Below are 18603 nucleotides of genomic sequence, written 5' to 3'. Positions count from 1 at the left end.
ATCATGGGTATGAGATTTTCACCTTTCATGAGGGACGGGGTGATCATTTCACCACCTCACTGTGTCCGGACGTAGATGATAGACTCCCACACACAAATTTTTTTCCTTGAAAGAGAAAGGAGAGATCAACTGATCAACATAGTTCTTAGAATCAGAATTGAATTGCCGATTTCAGTCAAATCGGATTGGAATCGATTGGATCTGACTCCTGATTCTCGCTTCAAAAAAATTGAACTTTTCCAGGGTTCATGCTGAGTCCTGAAACATAAGAATCAGAATCGAAAGAGACCAATTAAATTGCCTATTCCGCTTTCTGGAACAATGGGGATCAGGGATGCAACTATAAAGAGTAGAACAAAACCAGCATTGGCTCAGGCGCTAGATGCAAAGTGGGATCCTTCCTTTTCCAATGCTTTGGGCTCTAAAGACAATTCGCTGTGGTACAGTGTGATCAGAAGGTTTGAATAGAGAATCAGTCAAGCTGGAAAAGCTCAAACCTCTAAAAGGGTAGGAAGAGTACTCTGAAGAAAGAACTCTTCAAAGCTTACCTGCCCATGTTTTGTAATCTCAGCCTAGATGGGAGAAAATATCTGAGCAGATTCAAATGAAAAAAACCACATGGTTGATTAGAGATCTTTTGCTTTGGCCTATTATACAAAAGGAGGTTACCTGTCACAAGAACTATTCCTAATTGAATAGAGAGTATTTGAGAAGGCTACTGTATGACCAGAACCACAAATTTTGAAGAGTAAATTAATCTTCTGAACCTAGTGAGTTTTAAGACCAAAACAAAAAGGAACACAATTTTCTTAGTAATGTATTTGTCAGTTTCAAAGTAAATGGACTGTTCTTCCATGGAATGCAAAAGAGGATTTCCCAGCAGAATTTATTTAATGATGCAAGCTGTTCTTGAACTATGGAATCAAAATAGAACCTCCACTCTATTATCAGAAAGAGCTCTTATCCAATAGATCAATTACGATTTTATAATTTCTTATAAAATAGAACTTGTTATGGTTTAAATATTTCTTCTCTTCCATGTTAAGGAAATACACTTCATAGGAGACATGCAAGAGAATAAGAAAGCTTTGGTAATGCTCCACAAAAGTGTCATAGAAAACCACTTATCCTATCAGAAAATTAGTAAATACACTGAGCGTGAGGAATTTCTGAATTTCAAATGCTACTCTCTAAAAGAATGCAATTCTAACTCATTCTTTAGAGATATATACAGTGACAATTTCTAGCCAAAATACAGACATGATTTGAGGAAGTGTGCACATACAGAACATAAAGAGGAAAGGATAATATGTCAAATTTCTCCTCTATAACCTCCAGAACCAAAATAGTCCCGCCTTGAGCTTGCTATTGCCATACTCTTTTGGTGCTCCAGCTTGGGGCAATCACGAATACGGTGGCCAAGCCCACCACAATAGGCGCAACCTTTAACACCACTTGCATTTGTGATGGCATCCACGTCTTCCATTGGATCATTCAGTTCCGCAAGCACAGGCGGGATTCTTTGTTTCGCTTCTTGTAGGAGGTGCTTCAAGTCCAGCAGTGTGGTCTCACTCTGGTTCTTGTTTATAAATGTTGTTGCTATTCCAGTTTTCCCACATCTTCCTGTTCGACCAATACGGTGGACATAATTCTCAATTTCAGCAGGCATGTCATAATTAATTACATGCTGGATATCTGGAAAATCTAGCCCCTTTGAAGCAACATCAGTGGCCACCAAGACATCCTTTATCCCTGCTTTGAAAGATGAAATGGCATATTCTCTATCTTCTTGGTCCTTGCCTCCATGAATGGCTACTGCCTCGACTCCTTTAAGCAGGAGATATTCATGAATATCATCCACATCAGCTTTGTTCTCACAAAATATGAGGACAGGAGGTGGGGTCTTCTGTAGACATTCAAGAAGGTAAACAATCTTTGCTTCTTGTTTCACATACTCGACTTCTTGTATCACATCCAGATTTGCTGCTCCAGCTCTTCCCACGTTGACTGTAACAGGTTTTACCAATGCACTTCTGGCAAAGTTCTGTATTTTTGTGGGCATGGTGGCAGAGAATAGAAGAGTTTGTCTTTGGGCTTTGAAGTGATCAAACACTTCTCTGATATCATCTTCAAACCCCAAATCAACTAACCTGTCAGCTTCATCCAGTGTCAAGTACCTACAGAAGAAACAAATGCAGTTAGAAGATGAGAACATAGATATCCTGATACATTTTGTTTTAAAGAGAAAAGCTGAATCCAAATGTCCATAAAAAAGAGGGCCTGGTTTTATTTTCCAGTACATTGGAACCTGGAAGAATATCTAAGAAATTGTCGCCCAACATGAGAGTTCGAGGAGTTAAAAAGATATAGACATCACGCTGATAGCAGCTGACACTATAAGCAGATCGTGGTGAAAAGAAAAATTAGACTGAATTTACAACAAAAAAAAAACCGTTGATTTTGGAACAATACCACGTGCCTCTATATCTCTAAACTGTTCTTCTACTGTGTGCCACATTGGCTTCCCTAGAATCCACCATTTAATGAAATCAAAGGAATAGGAATAGGAGCAATAAATAGAGAATCAGTCTCTTCCCCTTGTCTGATTATTATTGTATACAATTTAGTTTATCTTATACCAAGATCTACATGACCAAATAGCATTCAAAAGCAACTATATAATCTTGAAGAAAGAAGGAAATAATATATTTGATATTAAATGTATAGTATTGATGATAGAATAATACTCCTTGTCTGCATATGGAGTTTATTGTTTTTTTCACAATTTTTTTTTTGTTTGTTTTGTTTGATTTTCAGCCCCACAATTTTTTTTAATACAAAGTAAAACAATTGGTTTGCATGTCATACATAAGCTATGATGAAACTAGAACGCAAGAAGCTACAATGCAGTCAATGAAGACCAGAACCCTCTAGTCATGGTTTAGACCTTGAAAGGAGGGGGAAAATTGTTTATTCTGCAACATCAGACATGAGTCTATGGGGGTGGAGATCCATAGGCTTGGATTACGGGATAAGGTTTGTTTGCTTTGACCTGATCAAAAGAGTTCTTATTGACCTTCTATTCACCATAGAAAAACACACAGATTAAAGTTAATTAATCTGGACTTACTGGACCAAATCAGTTTAAATCAGTTTTATATTGACTTGGTCACTGGTTTACTACTTTATAGCATACATGGTAACAAGTTGCAGTGTGATGGTGAAACTGAGAATTGCTTGCTTAATTTTATATCAGTTTGCTCACTGATTTACTACTTTATAGTGTAATTTGTTTGGCACTTGTGTGGCTTCCTTGAATATGCTTAGAGCCCATGTTCCTTGTCTTTGTTTCGTTGTATGGGATTTTTTATGTTCAATTACCAACTTGAAGCCTCTTTGATCTCCCAATAAGGTTTAGTTTTTACTATTTTCAAGTCATTTTGTATGGAAATTTATTGAACTTATTTTAGGCTTTGCTTTAGTTTCTATATTGTCTGCTAAGGTGAAGATTTTGGTGGTATTCCATAGCAGGGTTGTTGCTGCTCTATCTGCAGTTATTTCCCAAAAAAAAAAAAAAAAAATTCTTTGGACTGATCTGCTACACAACCTCCATTAAGCCTGAAACTTGAAATATGACCAGGTGACCTGCGTAAACTTGCAGCCAAATCATCTTTCTCTAGCCCTATCTGCCCCTAAATTTTGGATTGATCTGCCACACAACAGGCATTAGGACCATCATTTCCTTTATTTACCCTACTAATTTAAGTAGGTGAAGTTCAATCCCTGTAACTTCTCCCATCATTTCCTTTATTTACCCTACTAATTTTAATTTTAACCCCACTTAACTTGTGTTTAATCTCATATACCTCGATCATATGTATATTATGTAAGAAGAGGAGGATATATAAGAGCTCTCCTTTCCTGTAATGGCCAAATATTTGTCAACTAGGACCCAAATTTTGTGAATAGATTGAACCCAATATTTCTATTCACATGTTAAACTTCAGCTCATGGATAGTTTGAGATGAGATGGGGAGGGGTGGTTATCCATAGGGGAAAGGAACCCAACTCTACTGGAAGATGAAAAGCTGAAAAAGGGAATTTCTGTGTTTGTTTCTTCACTTAGGGTGGAAGGTATGATGATGGAAACCAAGTGGGGGAAGAGATCGAAAATTATATTATGGTCTGAACCAGAAGCAGGGGTTCCCTTTGCCTGCAAAGGAAGTTGTTCCCTTTGCTATTACTGCTACTGCTGCTATCTTCGTTTGGCTGTGGCTGTCACTGCATTTGTTGTTGTGGGTGTTGTTGAGGTTCCATTGCAGACTGAGAAAAAACAATAAGAAGAAAACAAAAGAGAGAGAGAAGAGGTAGTAAAGTAGGTGTGCATGAAATGGAGAACAGAAGAGGGGTTATAACTTATAGGAGGAAGTGAGTGGTGCATAAGGAGAGAGGTAAATTAAAGAGAGGAGATCAAAGAGATATCTGAGAGAGAAGGACTGAAGTTGACAGAGAAGGGCTTATAAAAAGAAGGGGACAAAAGAGGGATTAGAAGGCTAGAGCTTCAGGGGAATTGCTTGGGTGAAAAGGCATAGCAGAAGTATGATTAAGAGAGTGAAGTCTGAGAGAGAAAGAGACAGAAAGAAATTGAACTGAAATGTATAATTTAAAGAAATTGAACTGAGTGAGTCTATGAAGTTTTTCTAATTTTCAAACCTAAGACTAGAACTTACTGCTTTTACTTAAATTTATCAATTTTGCAACACCTGTGTGATGTAGATCAATGGTGGTTGAGAGAAGAGAACAGCAACCTGTCCAGGTTCAGTCCCCCATCAACCCAGCTTATTTGGGGAAGATATTATCTATTGGCCAGCAGTTAAAGGGTATTCAATCCTATCCTTCTTCTCTATTTTCTTCTTTGTTTCTTTTCCGGTTTTTATTTCCCTGCAAATCTGAGATCAACTGAGGTTCCAGACTACTGCTGGGATTCATTCATTCAATAGAAGATTTCATGCTACCATAGTTGCTGATTGAAGAAAGAATCAAAATGCCCTGTGGATGCTCTTCTTCATTGAAGAGTTTATGATCCTCCTGTAGAATTGGTTGCAGCCTGGCTATTCTACATTACTGTGAGTCCTTTCAGTTAAAGAAATAGGAACTCTAAAGTAGAAATTGAACTAAAACTCCCAATAGGATTTGAAGTTCTAGAAGTAAAAATCTTGATGCAGTATGACACCCCCTTAGTAAATTGGCCATAACAATTCCCAAAGTAGTTTGGATTTGCAAGATTTTAGTCTTATCGGAAAGGTTACTTAATCAGCTTTCAGATTGCATCAAAATCAAGCTAGAAAGTTCTTTCATAGCTTTGTGATGAAATTTTGATTAGTTTTGCAAGACTGCCCTGATTATTTCAAGTTTAATTGGAAAATGATGTGGGTGATGACCACTGGATTCAAGAATCAGTTTTATTTTGCTAGCAGCAATAGTTCTGAAAATGATTTTAGTTGTTTCTAGCGGGAGAGTCAAGTTGCACAACAATCCCAAAAAAAATATTTCACCCCATGGGATGTCTTCTCTCCAAATAATATCTAAAATTGGTGTTGGATGGGGAGCTCAGGTATGGTAGTTCTTTATCTTACATTCATTGTCATCTTGGTCCATTCCTATCAGTCTTGAGAGCTCATTAGACTAGAAAGCAATATACTATCAGTCTTGGAATGTCATGTCCTCTTAGTTAGTGGTTCTATTTGTTGTTGATTAAATTCCAAGCTCCACTTGATGGGTCTTTAGCTTAAATTGGTAGAGCACTTGGAACATGAGCATGTTCCAGGGATGGTGGTTCAAATCCACCAAGGCCCTTTTTATTCAACTGTTCATAGCATAGTCAGTTATGACACTAATCCACACAAGAACCCAAATTTAATGGCATCTTTGAAATTTGACAAAAATTTTACTTAAATTAAATGGATATGGATTTTTTACCATATGTAGAGATCTTTGTTGTTTGAAAATGCCCGTACAATGAGTTTTGCTTTGTTGAAGTAACATAACACCACTTCACCACTTGGTGCTAATTTTGTAATTTTTATGGACACATGAAAAATTGGGAAAGACTTTCTTTTGAGAATTTTAATCCAATTTTTTTATTATCTTTTTTTTTTTTTTAATAAAGTCATATTAAATGTATGCATATGTTGTATAACAAAACAAGGCTAAAATATTTTTCAAACAAAATTCAAGTAGAATCCAACTAACAGACTCAGGGTAACCAAACAGTCTTACATATGGATTCAGAAGGATTCCACCTGACAGACCCAGGGCAACCAAACAGTCTTTCAGCTGGATTCCACTTGACAGACCCAGAGTAACCAAACAGGTTTTTTATTCGAATCCAAATCCACATGAACCAGATTCTTAAGAAGCTGATCCAATTTAAGAATCCGACTCGTTTGACACCTTCAACCAAACGCTACCTTAGTTTTTCCACTTCTTTTTCTCACCTTAAACATTTCTTTTTGGATCGAGTTTCCCTTCACCCACAGTGAATGGGATCCCATTCACCATGGGGCAGGAGAGGGCAGGAAAGGGTATCAGAAGGATATTTTGGAACATACTACAACCCTAAGAAGGGTTTGTGAACCCTAGGATGGTGGGTGAACCGTCCTCTATGGGTGGAGGGAAACTTGGTCCTTTCTTTTTTATGGAAACTTCGTAAACTACTCAAATTTCTAATTGTCCTCTTGATGGGGACATCATGCCGCACCACTACCGGAGGCCCTTTGTGCACCACTACCAGAGGCGCAGGAGACTACCACGGAGCCAGTTACTATGGTTCGACGATGCTTTTAGAGGCTACAGGGTAGCGCGGGGCTGTTTAGACTTCTTGGGTTATTTTGGTCTTTTTATCTTAGGACTTGTGTTAAATAAGTGAAGGGTGTTTTACTATTTTTATTTATTTATTTCTGCAGTTTTTGTTTCAGCCTTATAACTTATGTGAGGGCACTTTAGGTACTTTGGTTATTTATTTGGGTTTTAATTAGATTAGGGGTATTTCTGGTATTTACTAATTCAGTCTTTATTTAAGTGTATTGAGACTTTGTTTGCAAGTAACGAATGAAGAAAGAAAGACTGCAAGCAGTTGTTGCGACTCTCTCCCCCTCCCCTTTGCGACTTCTCTCCCTCTCAAAGGTACGATCTCTCTCCCTCTTATCTCTTCATCTTTCTTTCTTTCTCTTCCCTTTCCCCCACGTCTCCCCTTTCTCTTCTTTCTTGTTCCCCTATAGCGTGGTACTTCTCTCCCCCACTCCCTGCTGCTGTCGTGGTTCCTTTCTTCCCCTCCCTGCTGCTGCCAAAACCTCCCATCCCTTCCTGCCCCTTTGCAACCGAAATAACCCAACCTCCCTCTCCACTACTCCCCTTCCATTCCCACAGTCGTAACCCCTTTTTCCTTCCCTGTCCTTGTAACTGAAGCACTCCCAGCCCCATTAAAAGTATTCCCTCCATGCCCCTCCTTCTCTGCTAGCCAAAACCCTTTGTTTACCCTTACTAAACCAGTCCCTAACCATCCCTACCCCATTTCCAGACTTCTCCTTGAAATCTTAACCCCAACTTAACCCCTACAATCCACCCTTTCTTTAAACCTAGAAACAGAATTTTATTTTGATAATGTTTGCATGACTTCTCACTAATTTCAGACCTGAAACAGTATTTATTTTACACTAGTTGGGCTGTTTTGGTATTGTGTATGTTTCTAATGCTTATTATCAATGGCTTCTTATCTTATATGGACTGCCATGCATGCCTACTGAACCCTTGAATGTAATGCCATGAATTTACTTGCCTAGCCTTGTGGAATTAACCATATAGGTTGCTAGAATTGATTCCTAAGACCTATTGGTGTCCATTCATGTGCTTTCTATTGATGATTGCCATTGGTAAATTCTGTTCTTTTATGTCTGATGTTGAATGTGGCGTCGTGCGAATTCCAGCCCTTGCCTTAAGTCCCCACTAGGGTGTTACACCTATGAACCTGTCCTATTGTGGGATTCCCTAGCTTCTAGGGTTTGTCCTGCATCACCTCTCTCTCTCTCTCTCTCTCTCTCACACACACACTCACACAAACGATTTAATGAATGAAGTTATGTTGCTGTTTTGGGCTGAGAAGGGTGAGATGGTCAGTGATGTAGATTGAAATATGAAGAAAAAGAGGCCAAAACACTGTTCACACGAACAGTGTCACAGCCCCTTATTTTGCTTTGGTGAGAATATTGTTAGAAGATTCTGTGGGGCCCAATACCAGATCATGTGAAGACTTTTTTAGAAGGGTCAATTTTGTCTGTGTGGGGAATTAGGAGTTAGTTTAGTTTCTATTTTTAAAATTATTATCTTAGATATTTTGTGGTTGCCATTAAGCAACCTTATCTCATTTTAGTTTATATTTTCAAATTTAGAAAGTATGCTCAAGTTTCTTGCTGATCCTAATTTGGTCTTACATTCAACTGTTGCTGATGCTGGTTGTTCCATCGATTGGAGCTATTGCTGCACCTCTGCAAACCCCTTTGGCTGCACGTTACTAAATCCATAACTTCCCAACCCTTCACCAACCCTGCTGGGTTTTGAAACACAACATCCTAATGTAGTCCTAGGTAGGTGTAGTCCCACTAGGAACCAAGGTAATAGGATCACCAAACAAGGCAAACCGATTGGGGCAGCTTAGGCTAATTAGGGCAGAATTAGGGTTAGGGTTAGGGTTTCGAGCTAAGGCTTTATTTGGTAATGATGTGCAGGTTTTTAGGACTCTATTGGTGTAGGTTTGGATTGATTTGGATGAAGTTGGAAATCTAGGGTTTCGGGTTAGAGGCCTTGTAAAAATGGAGTGTTTTCAGGATCTAGGGTTTAGGGGTGGATTTTGGGAAAGGGGGTTTATAGGGTATTAATGGGCAGGTCTAGGGGGTTATTTTGGTATAAAGAAGTTAGGGTTTGGATGAGTTACGAAATTCTGCAATTTAGGGCAGAATTGGATTTAGGGTTTTGATGGACAGATTGGGCTGCAACTGAGATCAAGTGGAGGGATAAGGCTGGACAGATTTTAGAGTGAGACTAGGGTTATGGGAATCGATTAGGGTTAAGTGGAGGATTAAGAAGAGGAATGAAATTGCAGAATTATAAAACTACTTACTTGAATTAACACTGATCTCCAACAGTAGCAGATTGAAGAAAAGCTAAGAGAGGACCTCCCGATCTACAAGATGCAAGGAGTCACTGGGGATTCCAGTCCTTCAACCTTGATATTACTCACAAGGGGGGGTCTTGATATGACACACAAGACAGTCTCTGAAGAGAGAAGCAGCAGCAGAAACAGTGTGAAGAAATCCACACTTTTGAACCAAAATGTCACTCCTTGTGTTGAAACCACCGAGCTAGAATGAGTTTCGATCGAAACTTGAGAGAAATGGCAAGTTTCAATCGAAAATTGTCACTTTATATATGCCGGTTTGGGTTGGTTCAGCTGGTTTCGAAAATTTTTGACTGAAACCGAGATATCTCAGTCAAAACTGGTTGAAACCAGGAACTTTTAAAACTCTCTACTTAACTCGTCTAGGTTTCTTGCAAAAACGAGATCTCTTTCCATGGGCATAACTGGAGGTTGAAAGGGTTTAAATACCTCACTGTTCACCTACTGTTGGATGATTCTTTTATGTGTGGTTGTTCGAATTGGGTGTTACATGTTCTGATTTGTTTGTATAAGGGATCCTACCTGGGGCTAGGTCACTTGTGACTTGGCCTTACATTAAAGGTATTGGAGAAACAAGTTCAAATTGTATATCTAAACATATAAATAGTCACATCATTCGTATCTCTGAAATATCAAACTAAAAAATTGAAGAAAAATAGAAGTCAAGACTAGCAAAACAATCATGCGTATTTATTTTGTATGCATTAGTATGCATTTAAAGTATGAAGCCAAGGGGGAGCACCAAGCATCAAAGAGTGATCAAATTGCAGAATATTTATTTGAGTACCTGCAGTTGTCAAGATTCATCTTCTTCTTCGCAAGCATATCCTTCAACCTCCCAGGTGTAGCAACAACAATATGCACACCCTTCTTCACGACCTCTAGTTGCGATCGCATATCAACCCCACCAATACAAAGTAATGGCCTCAACTCCGGATACCCAGCCTCTTTCAAAGGGATCAAAAACTGCTCCACAACTTCATAAGTCTGCCTAGCAAGCTCTCTTGACGGGCAAATCACCAAGCCAAAAGGACCTTCCCCAGGAACAATAGGCATCATAACCTCCTCTTGCAATGCAGCCATGATAAGTGGCAGCACAAAAACAAGAGTCTTACCTGAACCAGTAAACGCAATCCCAATCATGTCCCTCCCTGACAAGATAACAGGAAGTCCCTGGACCTGAATAGGTGTGGGCTGCACAATCCCCTTAGCTTTCAGTTTCTTCAAAATCTGTTCTGGCAACCGCATGTCTTTAAAGTTCTTCACTGGTGGAGGAATATCTTCGCCATCGACAAGTATATGCCACTGCTTCCTTATAGATTCACATTCCTTTGAAGACATCCTCCGAATTGCCAAGGGAGGTTTCCATCCTGTCACCATAGGCTCCGTATAGGTAATTCCCTTAGCTAGCTCACGAACTGACATGAGGGTCTTGCGGTCGGAAAGGTGCTCAATCATCTCCTTCTCTTGTTGCACAATCTGCTCAGTAGGGCTAATCTCAGGGAGGTCACGCTTAAGCTGAGAAGCCTTGACAAGGAGGCTGGGTTTTGCTTCAGCAAGCTTTGACTTCTCAGACTCGTCCTCCAAAGCTGAAGATTTCCCCTTGCGTTGGAGGATTTTCTGGGCTTCCATAGCCCTGCGCTTTTTCACAGGGATATATTCGACATAATCATCATCCTTTTCATCCATGATAGATGAAGGTTCCATCTTCCCCAGGTCTAATATACCTTCTTACTTTGTAGCCAATAACTCAATTATGAAGCAATAGCAACTGCTTCTACTAATGCTACTGAAGAGCTATGTGACAGAAACTCATTTTCTTGCGCCTGCAGAAAGCCAGAAACCTGAATGAAACTCAAGATTTCTTAGCTAGTTTATAGAACAAACTCACAAAGCAGAACATCACCATTGAAAATAAGAAAACCTAACATTCAGAAAGATATATAGAAACTACTAAAAAAAATTACTGATTGATGAAGCAGGCGAGGCTAACATTCCTGTTTCAGAATTAAATAACGAGGCCAAATCCAGAAGAATCGAAGAGTCTGAGACAATGTTCAGGATTAAATTCAGACTACACAAGTATAATTTCCAGAACCAAATTGTGAGGTATGTAATTTCTAATTTTGGATTTCAGTTATTAGTTTCTTTTTTTTTTTCATGACTTATTGTACAAGATATTCCATACCATAAGTGGGATTCTTTTCACAGCTTTCTTTCAATTTTCTGTTATTGCTGATAAGCTCTATATATTTGTCAGAGCCTTAATGCTCAACCCACGATTTAATGAAGATTGAATTCTAGTTTTTTCCAATGCTCGTGACAAACAGTCGAGGAGAGCATCCTATGTAAGGTAAGAGACCTTTGACGTGAGAGGCCTAGGTGCGAGTGAGGGACTCAATCTTTTATCCCATCTTCTAATTCTATTTTCTTCCCCATCGACTCTACTTTCTATTTCTCCGTAGGACCTGCAACAAAAAGTTTAAGAGAGGCAATCGAAGGTGCTACAGACTGTGCTGGAGTTGTTGAAGATCCACCCTTCCAGTTCCAAACAAGAAGAAGACCTGAATATCAAATCCCCCCTCTTGCAGCTCACTGTTACTGGAGATTTCTACAGAGAACTTCGAAGGCTTGTCACTCTGGATCCAGTCAACCAATCCGGCCTAAATTTTGAGAGTAGAATACCCAACTAGGGTCCTACCTTCGATGGTAAATTGAATCTGATCCATTGGATACGTTTGTCTTTATCAGTTAGTTACTAATTCTGGACCTTAGTTTCTAATTCTAAGACCTATCAATATCCCAACATCTACCCATCACCTTTGGCTGAGAATTTTAATTGTTATTCAACCCCATTAGACATACCTTCGATTGGAACATCAGGCCCATCTAAGCATCCTAATTTCTATTTTGTTGGTGGTTGATTTTCTGGTCATTTGACCTGTTTTTCCCTACCCTGCACTAGCCTTAACTGCTGCTGTTTGGTTCTCTTGTGATTGGAACATCCTAGACTATTGTTAGGCATTGTTGGGAGTTGTAATAGTTACAATACCTTGCTGCACACCTACTGATTAGGTGTTTCTGTCATTGCCTGTCGCTGGAGATTGGTAAAGGGCTGTACTGCCATTAGTGTGAGTGGTCTTATTGTAAACTAGGGCCATATTTGTCTATTTGAATCCTAGTATCACATTCCAATATCTGGAATCAACAAACATATCCTAGTAGATGTTCAGAAATAGTGTTCAAACAACAAAAAACTATTATGGTGTATCATGAGAAATAAATAACATGGGAAACCCACCAAAGAGTATTTACCAATTCCCATCTGTACAAAAAAAGCAATATTAACCTATGGTATTTCTCATTATGAGAACCAAATGATAGAAATGTGTGCTACCAAATGCCAAAATCTTCATCCATTTACCCAAAAACACAATGGTAAGAAGGAAAAATGCAGCAAAAAATAAAGATCAGCAGTCAACAATACCAATACTTTTGACAGTTAAACAAATGAATAGCTAAAGTTGCACTTATATAGCTAATAGGAGAGGTATGGGTATTCTAGCGATATACCATAAGCTAGCACCCTATGTGTCTATCTTTCTCTCTCTCACCCCCCCCCCTTTGAAATGACTCCCTTACCCCTTAAAGGGAGGAAGAGAGAAATAGACACATAGGGTGCTAGGTTACGGTATACCACTAGCATACCCAGCCTTTTCCCATAGCTAAAATAACCAAATAAAACTTCCAACTAGAAATCCAGAGAAGCATTGAACACATTCAAACTCAAAACTTGCAAAAATCAGCTAGATTTCAAAATTAACTACTGATAACTAGAGATGTGATGAGACTGAACTCGCCCCTCCCAATCCCATTGTTCCAATCCCCTTTTTTCCAGATAAGATATGGTGTTCTTTGGGGCTTGTATGTTGTAATTTGTAAGACATCCTTAATCAGCCCGAACTAGAACATCACCAATCAGACCAATGAAAGTAAACATTTTTGTCATGAGACTATTAGTGGTTGCTTTTATCCACCTCAATACCACATTCATGATACACTGTGATACCCCAATCAATTAGTAGTCGAGACTCGAGACTAATTGTTTGGATAACCTAATTGTGAAATCAATAGAGAGAAAGAGAGAGTAATAATGCTCACCGGAGGGTGGAGACCGTTCGATTGCTAAAGGGAAAATTGGTTAGAGACCCATCGATTGCAAAGGCTTGGTCGCTTGAAGGGAAGTCAATTGAAGAGGCTTGGTCACTTGAAGGAAAGAAGGGTTGCAAGCCTAGTCGCTTGAAGGGAAGAAGGGTTACAGAGGCTTGCTGCTCGAAGGGAAGAAGGATTACAGTGGAGTTGGAGAAATTCTGGTTGAAGGAGGGTTTGCAATGAGACCGTGAGAAGGGTTTTGGTTTTGGATGGTTTCAAGAAAGGGGTAGGGAATTGGTGAAGCTACAAAGGGTATTGTTATTTTGGGTTTCTTTTTTTTTTTTCTAACGTAAAAATCTGCATATAATGTGTTTGATATGGGTAATACAAATACCATGAACTACACAATTATCTTCTTCTTTTTTTTTTTTTTTGGTTGGGTGGGGTGGGGGGTTTCTAACTTCTAATCTAACAAAGGGAAAGGGGGTATGGAATACCTTAGTAAGTTCGGGAACGACAATAAAACAGAATAGATGACAATAATACTTTTCAAAAATCCATGTACGGCAATAATACAATATGCGTTTAATATGCCTGCTCTGTAAGCCAAAAAAATATGGGCATATATTCACTATGTAACAAGCATAAGCTTAGTTAGTAAGTTCGAGAACGGCAATTGAACGGGAACGGATACATACGGCAATTAAACGGACTAGACGGCAATAACACTTTTAAAAAATCCGGCGTAATAAAACGCATACGGCAATAAAACGATAAGCGTTTAATATGTGTTTAATACGGCCACTCTATAAGCAAAAATACGGGCATATTTTCACTATGTAACAGACATTCACCACCTAATAAACAAAATAATAGCATATACACAATGATTTTAGTGTGTGGTTCTTTTAGAATCTTTAACCAAAATCAGAAACGATTGTCGTATCTCCAAGATAATTGAAGCATTGGGGAACCAGAATTTTCTATCATTCTCTATTCTCAACTTGAGTTACTTCCACTAATTACAGCCTTAATCAGAGAGCTAAGCTTAAATCTTTAGACTAACATTCAATGTACTTTAAAAAAAAAAAACAAACAAATCGAACCAATGCAAGTACACCTTTATTCTGGGTTAAAGTGGGTGGTTCTTTTAGAATCTTTGTCCTGTAGCATAGCTTAGCAGGGTTATTTGTTCTGTATAAATCTTCAAATCTGCAATTGCCATTTCCAAATCTCTAAAGCAATGGTGCCTGATTTGAGTATAATTGATTAAAAATTAGTCAAAACACTCAGGCCACCACCACCTATTCCCATTACTTAAGCTTCAAATACCTCCAAAACGGAAAGCTATTTTAAGATTGAAGAACTTGTAGGGTTTAAAATGATGATCAGAACTTGGGTTCTTTCATTAATTCACATCTGGGTTTCGAATTGAAAAATACAAAAGATGTTATATTGACTAACACAACAATAGAACCAAGAGAAAAAAGAGGGGGGTTGAGGAGTAAAGAAATAAGAAGCGGCAGAAAGACATGGTCACATGAGACCAAAAAAAAAATCACAAAGGGCTTAAAATTCAATAATGCTATTTACATTCACAGCAGATAGTATAACTTACAGGAGCGAGAGGAGGAGAAAGGGGCAAAGAATGGAAGAGGAACCGAGCTTGTCTACCACTCCACCGCTGCAATTAACCTTGAACGGAGATGGAGAATAGGAAGGGAGCAGGGGCTAGGGGGTATTGAACCTTATATGAAGTCTCGCCAGCCGCCGTTGAACGGAGACAGAGACGAAACAGGTGATCGAGCGGCACCGCAGCAGACGGCTAGGGTTCGAAGAGTGAAGAGAAGACCAAACCTTTCTTCCCTTTTTGCCGACTGAACGGGTTTTGCGTGTTTTCTCACTTTAACTTTAGTGTTTTTTTTTTTAAACATATTATACGCGATTAATACGTATTTATACGGGTATAAAAAGGCGACACTCCAAAAACAAGTTTTTTAACAAATATATGGATATATATGGCATAATACGTTTTTTTGAATTAAAAATTTGGATATACGTTTAATACGCGTATGATATGCGAACTTACTAACCGCATAAGTAGTACCAAGAAACCTCACAAATGAAATAAACACATTAACACAATATTAAAGCTATAAGCCTTGTGCAAACGATGATGAAGTGGATGGTTTTGAAGGTTACTAGTGCTGAACTGCTGATTGATTAAGCTTGCTTGTAGCGGTTAAAATAAAAAGAGAAAAGTAAACGAAGAAAAAATATAAGAGGAGATACATAGGAGTCTACATATGGTTGAAGACTTCACCTTAATGGTAAGTCCGCAAAAATAATAGCAATTAAGCTGCAAATTCTAACTTTATTCCACTGCAGAAAATATACAAGACAACCCCTTCCCTATATCGAGTTTCTGAAACATAAATTCCCAACATGACAAACTACTCCAAGTCCTGAATCCCATCAAAGTTTAGATATAGAACCAACTATGTTGGTCTTTCAGATTAAACATTACTACAAAAAAAACCTAAAAATAATTCATACAACTTCAATTGTGATCTTGAGACTGAGATTTATAATTTCAAGGATACCCTTGATCTGGAAAGAGGAAGGGACTTATCGAGAAGAAACTGGAACTGAGACTCGCCGCAGCTATCAAGTATCAACTATCAACTGGGACCGAGATTTGCTGGAGAAGAGGAGCGGTAAGTCGGCCTCCATCGCTGCAATCGCCTTCGATGGAGTTTTCTGCAATCGATCAGGATTCGGGAAGATAAACAGAGAAGAGGAAAGAAAAAGGGGTATTGTCGTATAGAGTCAATAGCCTCAGTCACCGGCCGCCGCTGAACTCGTCCGGAAACCAAGACGGAGAAGAGGAAGAGACTAGGGTGCCAAACTTCCAAGTTCCTGCATGATCTGGTAATCGGGAACGGAGAGACCGCGAGAGTGATTTTGGGTTTTACAAAAAAACCACTTAAATCGAATAATACATAAAATACGTGAATCATACGTGTAAAATACTTTACATTTTAAAATCACGATTTTTACCGTATTTATGAAATTATACTTAAAAACCGTTTATTTCATTCACTGTCACTCTGTTGCCACCCTCTGCCCGTAGCACCCTGTACGGCGTAGGGCCGCATGCGCAATGACCGCCTTACGCCTGCTCGGGCAAGGCATTTGGGCAGGGGTAAGGCGATCTTTGCGCATGCGGCTCAATCTGCACCGCTCAGGCCGCTACGGGCAGCGCGCCATAGAGAATCTGCATCCAGGCCCAAATCCTTTTCTTCTACCTAGTGGTCCACTTGATTTAGAGATATGGATGTTTTCGATTGAAGACATTCAGCTTTCTAAAGCTTTGGTCACCGTCATCTTCTTCGGTAGTGAGATGATTTTGCCGGAGGAAATAACGAGCATCATCTGTCCTCTTTGTTATCTCATAGAGATGTGAGTTACATGTGCAGGGATTCCTTGTTCTGTTTGTTTTAAACCCAGATGGTTGACAATAAAAAAAAAAAAAATTGGGAAAATTTAACATACTTCCCATGAGACATGACTTATGTATACTTTTACCCGTAAGATTTGGAAAATTTCACATACCTCCCCTGTTTGCCAAACTATAAGTAACAAAAACACTCAATCCGTTAATTATAAACGTTAAAATTGTATTTTAATTGACCAAAATGCCCTCATCTTTCCCAAATCATTTACTGTTTGAAATTCATCTTTCCCAAATCATTTTCCCCAAACCTACAAATCCATGCCACTTCAATGGATTCAGATTCAAGAAAAAAAATTCAACTGGATCTTCCTTGAGGCCCCTGCACCTGAACCTCCACCACGAGGCCCCTACACCCATGGTCCCAACTCGCCACCTGCAGAATCTTCTCCCCATGAATGGTAGGTTGTGCACCTGACCTCAGCTCTCATGCCTGCGAATCTTGTGCCGCCTGCAAGAACCCCCACCACCCAACCTCCTCCGCCTTTCTTTTTTACATATTAAGAGATTTTTTGGAGTCTTGTAATTAATATTTGATTGTATATTTGATTGATTCCAAGAAGTAAGCCTTGCAAATATTAGTCCTTCATTCACCTTAACTATGTTTTGTTAAAATGCTATTGAACTCCATGCAATTCATCAGTTCATAAAATGATATTACCAGTTTTTTTAGATATGCTTTTGGGTCGATTCTTCAGTTCATAAAAAGATATTACCAATTTTTTCAGATATGCTTTTGGGTCGATTCTGTTTATTCTTGCTTCACTAGGAGATCAAAATGCAGGCCACAGTATCGGCACCTTATGGGTCACTGTAATTGCAGAGTGTTTTATCTTCAACGGGCAGTGATTCTGCAGGGAGAGCGGTGATGGTGGTAATGGTGGGTGGAGGCGGTGGTGGTATTAGGTATCTACATTTGTAAAAGAAGAAGATAAAAGCATTAGTGTCATTTTACCCATCAAGGGTATATTGGTCCTAATAGGGTTTAAAAATTCCTATCATTAACAATTAACGTGTACAGTTAACAGACTGGGTGTTTTTGTTACTTAGTTTGGAAAGTAGTGCAGGCACGTTAAATTTTCCCAAAAAATCAATTGATGACTTCATTTGATCTCATTTTTTGCTTGGGTGTTTTGGGATTTGGGCTGGGCACTGACAGAAGCGCCCATCCCATCCTTGGGTTATTTTGGGGTTGGGCCTTGCCCAAATGTCCCAAGAAGTAATCACAGGCAGATCAAACTTATAATATTCCATTTGAATGGTTGTGAGGCGTTCACATATGTGAACATTCACCCCCTGCGATTCATTTGTAGAAAAACATGACATCTCTAACAATTACAACAGAGACACGGTTCAATGGCGAAAGATAAGGAAATAGTAAAGGAATAAGAAGAAATTAAGGTGGTCGTTCATGTTTGGATCATTGGATGGTGGATATGGTCGGTCCCCTTACCTGTGTTAGTGTGTTGTTTCGTAGCTGTAAAGGGAACGAAGGGTTCTATCCATATTCCCACCCACCACTTCTCTTTTTGGGTTTCATCATCAAGTGTTTCCTTCCCTTTGCTTTCATTAATGATTTCAAGTTCAACATTAAAACTCTCCAACAGCAGCCACAAGATACAACAGAAAGAAGAGGAAAGAAAAATTAAAGAAAGCTCTGAGAAAGCAAAATTATCATCGGAGGCCAATGATGTCCAAAGGTTCT

At 39.0% G+C, this 18603-nt stretch overlaps 1 protein-coding gene across 1 annotated transcript; it reads right to left on the bottom strand.

The window, feature by feature from the left end:
* Positions 1 to 1171: 1171 nt before the first annotated feature.
* On the bottom strand, positions 1172 to 11068 carry LOC122658027 (DEAD-box ATP-dependent RNA helicase 35). The gene is made up of 2 exons (XM_043852878.1): positions 10020 to 11068; positions 1172 to 2177 (listed from the first exon to the last, which is right to left on the bottom strand). The coding sequence occupies exons 1-2, from the start codon at positions 10937 to 10939 to the stop codon at positions 1313 to 1315; spliced, it is 1785 nt and encodes a 594-aa protein (XP_043708813.1). The 5' UTR covers positions 10940 to 11068; the 3' UTR covers positions 1172 to 1312.
* Positions 11069 to 18603: the final 7535 nt, after the last annotated feature.

The sequence above is a fragment of the Telopea speciosissima genome, chromosome 4 (genome assembly GCF_018873765.1).
Source record: "Telopea speciosissima isolate NSW1024214 ecotype Mountain lineage chromosome 4, Tspe_v1, whole genome shotgun sequence".
Classification (NCBI taxonomy): Eukaryota; Viridiplantae; Streptophyta; class Magnoliopsida; order Proteales; family Proteaceae; genus Telopea; species Telopea speciosissima.
Note: the sequence above shows the minus strand (reverse complement) of the source record. Positions and strands in the feature narration are given on the sequence as shown.

Coding starts and splice junctions, on each gene's coding strand:
- LOC122658027 (XM_043852878.1), bottom strand. CDS start 10,939: ATGGAACCTTCATCTATCATGGATGAAAAGGATGATGATTATGTCGAA. Junction 2,178..10,019: donor ATGAATCTTGACAACTGCAG/GTACTCAAATAA, acceptor TTTCTTCTGTAG/GTACTTGACACTGGATGAAG.